The 10,270-nt window shown below is 33.9% G+C and overlaps 2 protein-coding genes across 6 annotated transcripts in view; one reads left to right on the forward strand and one right to left on the reverse strand.

The window, feature by feature from the left end:
• Nucleotides 1–9,004, reverse strand: part of LOC108690324 (telomerase-binding protein EST1A) — a 108,497-nt gene extending 99,493 nt beyond the window's left edge. The window contains exons 1-17 of one of the 3 annotated variants that reach the window (XM_018197554.1): nt 8,956–9,004; nt 7,192–7,651; nt 6,796–7,078; nt 6,415–6,690; nt 6,056–6,315; nt 5,753–5,950; nt 5,538–5,673; nt 5,302–5,474; nt 4,977–5,207; nt 4,564–4,902; nt 4,323–4,490; nt 3,665–4,189; nt 3,452–3,530; nt 3,235–3,345; nt 3,140–3,151; nt 1,866–2,090; nt 1,450–1,511 (exon numbers count right to left, since the gene is read on the reverse strand). In XM_018197554.1, the coding sequence (XP_018053043.1) occupies nt 1,450–1,511; nt 1,866–2,090; nt 3,140–3,151; nt 3,235–3,345; nt 3,452–3,530; nt 3,665–4,189; nt 4,323–4,490; nt 4,564–4,902; nt 4,977–5,207; nt 5,302–5,474; nt 5,538–5,673; nt 5,753–5,950; nt 6,056–6,315; nt 6,415–6,690; nt 6,796–7,078; nt 7,192–7,651; nt 8,956–9,004 (3,587 nt within the window). The remainder of the gene's footprint in view (nt 1–1,449; nt 1,512–1,865; nt 2,091–3,139; nt 3,152–3,234; nt 3,346–3,451; nt 3,531–3,664; nt 4,190–4,322; nt 4,491–4,563; nt 4,903–4,976; nt 5,208–5,301; nt 5,475–5,537; nt 5,674–5,752; nt 5,951–6,055; nt 6,316–6,414; nt 6,691–6,795; nt 7,079–7,191; nt 7,652–8,955) is intronic. The other 2 variants (XM_018197556.1, XM_018197555.1) reach the window with 2 other exon arrangements.
• A 762-nt stretch (nt 9,005–9,766) lies between these two features.
• LOC108690326 (eukaryotic translation initiation factor 2-alpha kinase 1-like) overlaps nt 9,767–10,270 on the forward strand; it is a 6,132-nt gene continuing 5,628 nt past the window's right edge. The window contains exons 1-2 of one of the 3 annotated variants that reach the window (XM_018197561.1): nt 9,767–9,991; nt 10,067–10,245. In XM_018197561.1, the coding sequence (XP_018053050.1) occupies nt 9,876–9,991; nt 10,067–10,245 (295 nt within the window). In that variant the 5' untranslated portion in view covers nt 9,767–9,875. Of the gene's footprint in view, nt 9,992–10,049; nt 10,246–10,270 lie in introns of all 3 variants that reach the window. The other 2 variants (XM_018197559.1, XM_018197560.1) reach the window with 2 other exon arrangements.

Genomic DNA, 10,270 nt, shown 5'->3' on the forward strand with positions numbered 1-10,270 from the left:
TTTCATTCGTAAATTCACGAGACTATTAATGCCATTCTATTAATGCCATTATTAATGTGCATAATATTCCTTCCCAATTTATTTTTCTCCTGCTAATCGAGCTACACCGACCGACCGGACGCGATCCATAGCATAATATTTCTGGATTAGTCAGTTTAGATTAAATTCCACAACGCTCTAACGGCGCGAATAATATCCCGTTCGTGCGAGATCGACGATAATTTATAAACTTGCCGAGGTGCAGCCTAGAACTTTTAAGCGATGCATCATTTCTGGCTCAATCGTGATATCGAAATTGTTCTGATTATTTATTGTAGGAATTTATTTATTCATATAGTTGCCTTACTTTACTGAGAATATGCTACTAATTCATAAAGTCAGAATACTAATAACCAATTCTGAACTTATTATGAAAGTGCTATAAGATTTATGCATCAAATCAAAGCATGTTCACTTCTTATCTAATGATTAGAATTTTATTAGATAATTATATTAATAAAGATAATTGATAGATAATTATATTAGCAAAGATAAGTTTTGTTAGTTATCTGAAATTATAAATAAAATTTAAAAAGTGTATACATATAAATAGATTGCTAAGATTTGGTTACCAATGTACTTTGATTTTAAGCGAAATTTTAAACTCTCTCTATCTCGTTTCAAAAACCGAAAAAAGATAGGAACAAAGAGAGTTTTATTTTAATTTTAAACCTCGCTTAAAATTAAAATAACGTTGATACAACTGATCCTAAGACACATATCTTGGCAAATAGAATTTCTTAGAACACCAAACACATTTGTTCATTTAATAATTATTAATTTAATTTTATACATTTTTTAAATATTTTTACTTTATTTTAAATGACATTGATTGCATTCGAAAACTTCATCCGAGTGCCCTAATGCATCATTTTATTTTTATCGTTCATTAGATGTAAAACAAAGATAAAACACACTCGAGCACTCGAGTGAAGTTTCTTATTCATCTGCTTTGCGCAGATCTGACATGTAACTTTTGCAAATTGTAAATTTAAAAAAGCCATAATAATAAAATATTATAATGCATGAATGACTCTACGAAAGAATGTCAACTAAGAAATATATGTATGTTATTCCAGTGATGCAAAATTGGACAAAATCAAAAGGTATACATTAGTTTTATCAATCTTTATCAGACACGAGTGGAATACGAAACGATTTGTTCTGCTTGGCAGAATTTGTAATGAACGCATAATGAGATATGTAACGATTGAGATACAAGCTAAATGTATGTATGAACCACATGAGATGCAAATATCGGGCAGTTGGCCAATCTACAGCAATAAGCTACTTGCTCGATAGCGATAAACAGATCTTTAAATGATTGAAGGAGTACAATCGCCAACCAACGATTTACGCTCTTTTCTTTCATCAGAAAACGTGCAAAAATATCAATATAATAAAACTCACCCTATCTTGGTGATAAGCTTTCCGTGAACATGAAGGTATGAAGTAACAAACCGCTTGTTCACCTAACAAAAAAAATACAAAACTCTAAAACAAGATGTATAAATAAAATAATTATATATCATACTTATTAAAAATATATTAATAATAATTTTATCAGAAGTATATATCAACACACCAGTATGTATATCAATAAGTTTTTAATAGGTTAATGTTCAAGGCAAATATTAATTATATAATTATCATTATTTATCGATTTTATATAAACAAAATTTTTTAATCATACACAGCAAAAGTTTTCAGATAATTCTACATTTGCTTAATAGATGCGTTGCATTTAAAGTACGAAAGATATACACTATAGAATTATAGCTTTCGAAACTGTTAGAGAAATACGATGTCGCAGCAGAAATGGATACCTCGACACTCGTTAATTGCGATAACTCCTCCAAGTCGCTTGCGTGGGACAATCTTGCTTCGTTGGCCGCGCTCGTTGTACGTCGTACCCGCCTACCGTCACCTGGATGAATCCATGTCTCTCTCCTTAGTCCACCGCCGATAATGTTCGCACCTTCCTTTTCCTTCATCCTCGCTCGTTCCTTCGACTCCCTTTCTTCCTTCCGTTTACGTTCGATAGACTCGTACTAAGAATATTTCGTTTACTGAGAGAATACCTCTACCTATGTATACCTGATGCATTTACAATGCATCGTGTAATGGATGCAATGCATGATATAAACTGACGGTTATAATTATCGGTGTATGTTACATTTGCCGTTATATGCACATCTTCGCCATGTATATACAAGTGTAAAAGATACGAGTACTGCATGACGCTATGCATGGTGTCCCGTAACCAAATCTACCTAATTTACAGATTCGTCAGGAGGATTTAATTCGAAATTTAATTATCATACTATTTATATATATAAAAAATATATAAATATGAATTAAATAATTTTATTAATTTCCGTTCAAAATTTTATTATTGGTGTAGATGAGACGGTGGTAGCGGGACTCCTTTTATATAGTCAGCTAGGCATACAAAGAGTGTCCATCGGACAATGTTTGTATTCCTCATTTGTACAAATTCCCGCATCTATGATAAGTGCATGCTAACGAAATGTACAGAACTCTAGTAAAGATAAGAAAAGTCTCCAACTTGGATTTACAGCGAAGCATTTCTGGAAATTTAACGTTGGCTTTCTTACAAACAAGCACTCTCAAAAATGCTACAGGCATATCATTAACAGATATTGTGTTCTTGTGTGAATGTCTCCAGAAATATGTGGTGCCGCTCACCTTTTTATATTATTATTTTAAATATATTTCCTTTCTGTAATAGTGTTTTTAATCTTTTATTAAAGCTAACATTCGCATGAACGATTACTACAAAAAATAGCTATGCAGAAGTGTATTTAGCTAATATGGAGCAGATATATGCAAAATATTTAATGTCATGATATTAATTAAGTTGCAAAAGGCATTAATTCGCCACATTTGCTATCAAGAGTTATTAAAATGTAAAGATTCTAAGTGCACAAATGGATTGAAAAATCAAGGCTCTAAAAAGCGTAAAATAGAAAATCCAATATAACGAGCAATAAAATAATAAACAGATAAAAAAGCCTTGACCAAATAAATAATGAATGAACGTCTAGAGAGTTCACACCAAGTATCAAAATTTACTTACATAATGTAGATACTGGCGGCAAAAGAAAATCAAAATATTATTAACGTTAGTATAAATACAAACGGTTTAACAATACGATTCATAAGTTCCTTTACCTTTTTTCTATTTTCATCGAAGAGCCCAATCAAACTTTCTCTGGCAGAATGAAAAGGATTGGACGCCATAAGAGATCGCATGTAATAATATACGGCATCTAACTTTCGTCTCTGAAAACACGAAAAAATATTTAAAAATATATTTATACATTAAATTATATTCATAATCACCATAAATTCATTCATATCACCATAAATGTAATTTCTAAATACATACTGCATAATGTGCCAGTAAGGCAAGTTGATTGTAAGGTCTGCCATTTTTAGGATTGATTTGTTGTGCTTTCAAGTACCACCTGTATAGAAAGAAATAGAGAAAAAAATTAAATCTAATATGTTGAGTTCTTAAAATTATTACTGTTGTATGAATGTGTGTGCGTGTGCGTGCGCGCGCGCGCGTGTGTGTGTTTTATGTGCAATAAACACTTACTGCCTAGATTTTCCATAATTGCTTGTTTCATTTGCTTGCTCCTTGTACCTCGCCAAGTCTCCCAAGAATAAAAATATCTTTTGAGCGCTAACTAAGGCCAAACCCAAGAGTCCAAGACCCTTAGGTAGACTTGATGATGCAAGAAACGCATCTAATTTGAACTGATACGTAGTCTCGAGAGTAGCCAATAAACTTTCCAGATAAGTGGTACCCTCATCAATGATATTTAACATTATCTGCTTGTAACGTTCTCGTCCTTCCGAGTTCTCTTTAGGCATTGCTTTTCGCAGCATCTCAATGAGATTATAAAACAATATCTTCCAAAAGTGTTGCTCAACATTCTCCGCTTGACAGAATTTGATATCAGTCTCGAGCAAGATCTTTAAGCTCTGTTGAAGAAAGTGTCGTATATATGAGACTCTATCCAAACGCGAGGTAAAGCCACCGGAACTTATTATCCATTGTAATTCCAGATCAGCACGTTCAATGTCCAATAAAAGACAATGATTCTTTGCTGAATGAAAACTAAAAAAAATTTAATAGCATTTAAATATACACACACACACACACGCGCGCGCGCGCGCGCACACACACACACACACACACACACAAATCAAGAATTATATAATGCATGTAAAAAAAATTAAACAATATGTACCTAGCAGAGAACGGTTCATACCACGGAGGTCTCACATTTCCGATTTGATCGTTCATGTATGGTGGTGGCATACCATCCAGTTGGGCACCATGAAAAGAATAATGTGGTGATGTGATACCTACATTAGATTGAAATACTGGAACGCTTGAGACTTGCATGTCATTATCCCTTAAAGAGAAAAATCGTTGTTTATTAATTCCTATGATAATACATCGCAAGAACAAAAAAAAAAGAATGTTACCTTTGAACAGCTGCTCTACTTCCGGGTGAAGTAATAACAATAGGTTTATGTGGATTATTAGGGTCAAATAGCGTTCTCTGCTGTTGTTGCCCAGTTCCTTGTTGAGAAGTTGTAGCTGTCTGATTAGGAGACGACTGACTAGTCTCGTTAGGCAAGATCAAGACACCCGGGGCATTACTATATCCCGTCGGAGATGATCGGTGTACTGTAGAGTTTGAATTCACACTCGAAAGTGGAGCGGTGTGGGAAGAAACTTTAGGAGTTTGTCTTCCGTCATCCGACTCGCAAGTCGATATCTTCCTACCTGTTCTCCAATCTTCATCTAAGTATCTATCAGTTCTGGAATAAGATATTTGCAATATAATAAGTTTTATACCTAAAAATTATATAATCTAAATTTTTTTAATAAATACCTGCGCCTGTGAAGCTCGTCAAAATTTCTATAGCTGTTACTATAATTTCTGTCTTTACTCGATTCTCGGCTACGTTGAATGATATTACGTCTCCTGTGGTCATATCGCCTACTACTACTACTACTACTATTACTATTCTTTTGATTATTATTATAGTTATCATTCTCTCTATTCTGTTGATTTTTTTGACGTTCGCGGCTATTACCTCGTCCTTTATCTCGGCTACTGCCACTACAATAATTTAGAATATAATCTCGTTACACAAAGAATTCTTCAACATTTTTTAAAAGATAAATGTAGATAAAAACAATTAAATTGCGCTTACCGATCAGCATCACGATGTTTATCACGTTTTTTTTTTTTACGTCGCCTATGACTCTCGCCCACAGCCTGACTTCGCAGCACACTTGTGCTTTCTCGTATGCTTAATATGGATGAACTACGACTCAAATGTTCCTGTTCTAACTTTTCATTTAATTCAACTTCTTCACTCCAATCCTAATATAATTATATATATTTATTATTCAACTCATTATTTTACATATCAATCAATGTACTTACAAATGTCTCAGATGTGGTATAAGATGATTTATTACATGACTCGTTTTTCGTGGAACTAAGATTCGTGTTTTGTTGATTATTCTGCTTGTCCATATTCAAATTGTATTCATAGGCATTACTGGTGATTGTTCTTTGCCTTAATTAATAACAGCTATGTCATCGAGTGCATACAAAAGTATAAGTAAGGAGAAATGATTTTATAAATATTTAGTTACATGTTATTAGTGCGATCGTCTATTGGTGATATTGCGCTTCTGCGATGATTCTCAGGTGATCTGTGACCTCTGTTCGAATTTGATTGTGAAGTTGCAGGCGATGCAGATAAAGGTGGAGGTATCATTATGCTATCGGCACGACTTAAGCTTTCTATACTTGTATACATAGTGCTATTGCTACCACGGCGATCATAAGACCTGTTATCCATGAATTTTGTAATATTTAACAGATGAAAGTTTCAACAAATAATGTTCATATAACTGTTTAAACGAAAAATTCAATATGATAATATATAATTGTACCGTATATTATTTATGTATTCTTGGCTAGGAGTATGAGATCTGGAACTTGGAGCCGAATATTGGTCAGGTGTAACAGGCCTAAAAATACTACCAGTTGTACTATCAAATTCCTCGGGTCTAAGTCTACCTCTACCTCTGCTTCTCGTTGGAACGGTGTTAGTCCAATTAGATTGCGGAGATTGCAACAATCCAGATGGTGGCAGATTTTGCAATGTTTGTGAATGCTGCATAGATAATGGATAATTATAACTGGATAAACCCTGTTAGAATAGATATTATAATCCATATGTTAATTATAAATCATTATACTAGAAACCAATATTCGTAAAAAAATTAATCAGCATTAAACAAATTTTTACCTGAAATGTAATGCTGCTACCATTCCAGGAGTCCTCTGTGGACGTGCCTGGAATGTTGCTAGGTAATGCATATCCATTATCAAGGAGATATTTTTTTTGTAATCGTGGTGGCAAGAGATCTAACTTGATATTTTTCGATAAAGTGTCTTTTGGATTGCGTCGACCTGATGGTGGCTTTCCTTGAAACTTATCCGAATGTCCAACAGGCTCTACACTGCGAGTGTCTCGCGTACGATTAAAATCATTCTGGTTGGTCAAAGATAAAGGTTCCGAGCCCTAATAATACGCAAAAAGAAATATTTTCCAGTAAGTTATATTCAGATTTTTGTATTATAATCTATGGTTATTATTGTAAAATCTTATTATTCAAATCACACAGACCTGTCTAACTTCACGTGAATTATCCTTTCGATTAGCACAGTTTCTAGCGGATGCCGGCGATTCGGTTCGCCAATAACGTTCTTCATTCTCATTTGCATGACGATGTCGACGATTGCCCGAATATCGTTTATTAGTGTCATCTCTACTTCTGCTTTCACTTTCATTGTCTCGCATAGTGTGACTACTCGCACGATTGCGATCGCTTTTGTGATTACGATTTGAATGTGAATCGCGATCATTACTCTCTTCTCTCTCTCGATCCCATGTAGTATGGCTGGGAGATCTAATAGAATTATCAATAGTTTATAAAATAATATAATTGTCGTATAACTTTTCCTCTATGAGCTTCTTAAATAAGGAAATTCTTCAATAAGGAAAAAGTCATAATTAGTTTACCTGTTAATTCCATCCTGTTCAGCCAATGCTTCTTTCACTTTTTTTGGTACATATAACAACTGTTCAGGTTTCCTATTTTTCTTTTTTGGATCGTTTCTACCTGCTCCTCCGTCAGAGTTGTTACTAGGATTTTGTACTGATTCGCTATTGCTGCTATTTCTATAGTTAATATGGGTATTGTCCAATTTTTTAGCTACATTATCGATTTGTGATAGAGGTGGACTATTTTGTGCCTGATTTGCTCTATTAGGTTGAGACTGTCTCGGATGATACTGGACGGAGGTCAATCTAGATTTTTCTTGTGAGCCATTTTCATTATCATATTCGTCGGCAATGCTGTTAGATCTGTCCGACTTACGTAAAGGGCCACTCCCTGGTCTGTATAAGGCCTGAGGTGCTCTATTTCCTCCGCCACGCATCTCTACCAATCTTTCTTTCTCTAATTTAGGAGTCTTTAATTCTGAAAATTGTTATCATGATAATGTTCATTAAAAAATTCATGTTTGTCAATCAATTTCTTCATTACATTCACATAAATGTTTTATTCAAATATTTTATATATATGTTATCATTTTATCAATCATATATGAATTACTAAACTATTTCATAATTATATAATAATTTTAATACAAGAATATATACATATAAATTATATTTATACATACAATAACATATGTATCATAATAATTTCTCTTTTGTACTCAATATTTATATAGTTTAATATATTATAAAGACTGATTTGAACTGATAAAAATATTAAGCCAACATTCATGCATATAATTTCTTATTTAGATCCAGTTTCACAACTCATGGTTAACTCTTAATTAAGGTTCAACTTGTTTCTCATCTCTTTCTAATTCTAGAATTGGAAAAAGATAATGAATAAGTTGAATCTTGATTAAAAATTAACTATAAGTTGTGAAACTTCGATACATCATTATACATAAAATAACTGATCCTATAGCATCATTCTTTTTATAACACATTCTATAACACATTTGAAGATTATTCAAATCATATTAATATACAGGAAGTTCAGCTAAAAAGATTAGGCAATGTTAAACTTCTTTTTAACTGACTTCTTATACATCGTTCCTCTGTTTCTTTCCACGTTTCAGAAAAAAAGAGAAAAGATAAACTATATAAGAAGCTCAATACAGCTGAGCTAAAAAGAAAAGACCTAATGCATACTATACAGAATGTTTATACATAAAGGTAGACAAAGAAAAATCCAACAAACTTGTACACTTAATGTGTCTCACTCGTAGCTCAAAAGTTTTACATTTAAGGTCTATTCCTCTTCGGGTGCAACGAAGTCTCAACAATGATCTCACGGAGCGAAATACTAACTTTTACGGAAGTATACGGAAGTGTACGGTTTATATATGTTGACACTCGACGACGCCGGAATTTATATTAAGGAACGTCTCTCTACGGATGAGAACAATCCTAATTGGAAACAAAACGTAAATCAACAGCACGGAATTTAATTCATCGAGCGAAGCTCATTGCGATTATTGGAATCAATCGTCGCGTCGCTTAAACACCATAAAATAACGCGACATCGCAGTGTATGCTCAGCTCTGCTTGTAGGTTAGTTACGTATAGTGAGGTTAATTTCGCACGTCAGGCCCGATCAAGACACGCGGAAAGATCATGAATCGTCAGATTGGCCTGAAGTTGTATGCACGCGAGAATGCCAGCGATGGCGCGATGTCGTTCGATCGCTCCATACGCGAAATAATAATATTTTCGCCGAGATACCTTGTGAAATTTCTTCCCTGTTTCTGCGTCCTTTGTTGCGGTCCGCCATGTTGAAATGCAATCGCGTGAAGTCAAAATTTTTCTACCGCAGCGACGTCCGCGAACGTGAAGAACCGAGATCGAGATGTCGTGCCGCCTATTTTCGTCAGGAAACAAACATATCACGCCACCTATATACGTCTTTCTCTGCACGACAGTTAATTTATCAACTGTCAATAATGATATTATCGATGATATTAACTGTAGGTAAAATTTCATATTTACAAACACTACATTTCAAAATATATATTTTTTTCCGAGGAAAACTTTACTTGAAATATACAATGTATATTTGCGTATATTATATTACATTAAGTAAAATCTTTTTTTGGAGAAGATATTTTAGAATACAGTTTTAAAAATAAGCTAAAAAAAATTTAATTTAATTTAATTAATTTTAATACAATTCATTTTAACTTTAATTAATTTAATGTAATATTTTGTCTTTCTTTATACAAATATTTTATATAATTCTGCGAATTCTGTTTGATAGCATTTATTCATTATATTATTTACATCACAATTCACAATCGAGTTTAGTAGCATCCGTAATTGTTAACTGATGTTATAAAACTGAGATTAATTATCATTAGATTATAGACGTCAATATATAGTTAATAATTACGGATGTTACTAAACAAAATTGATGATAACGTGTACATGCAGTCCAAAAGTCTTGTGTAAGTCTCTTAAATTTCAAAATTAAACAGGATTAAGGATCAAGAATTTAGCAAGATCGAACTAATGACTGCGTCTGACTTGTTCTGACTTATCAAATCAGCTGTGTGCCTACTAGCCTAGTGCGCGTGACAAAAAGATTAACGAATACTTCCAGAACGTTCGAACGTTCAAATCTTTCTTCCCGTACTTATCTTGACACAATGTCGAAATTCACGGATTCGCGCATCGTATCGCTTCAGTGTTCGCGGATCTTAGCGTCCGCTCGTCTGGTTGAACATTGTCTAGACGTGGTGGCCGAGACGGGATTTCGGGGAAGGTAGGCAAATACGCGGAACATGTACAGAGCACGTTAACCGCCAATCATCGATTCACAGCGTTTACAGTTCGGCAGGTGGAACCGGTGGAATCTCGGAGCTGACAGTCAGTGTCGTCCACATCAGTCCGCTCTCGTCAACGTTATGGAGCACGAAAGAAGGGAACTGGAATTCTCCGATTGTGGAATAACTGAGAATACGGAGCAGACAAATCATCCTTGGAATGCTCTGACGACCATAACCACATTTGACCAGGGTATATATATATACATATATATATA

This window comes from Atta colombica, unplaced genomic scaffold (genome assembly GCF_001594045.1).
Source record: "Atta colombica isolate Treedump-2 unplaced genomic scaffold, Acol1.0 scaffold311, whole genome shotgun sequence".
In the NCBI taxonomy this organism is placed as follows: domain Eukaryota; kingdom Metazoa; phylum Arthropoda; class Insecta; order Hymenoptera; family Formicidae; genus Atta; species Atta colombica.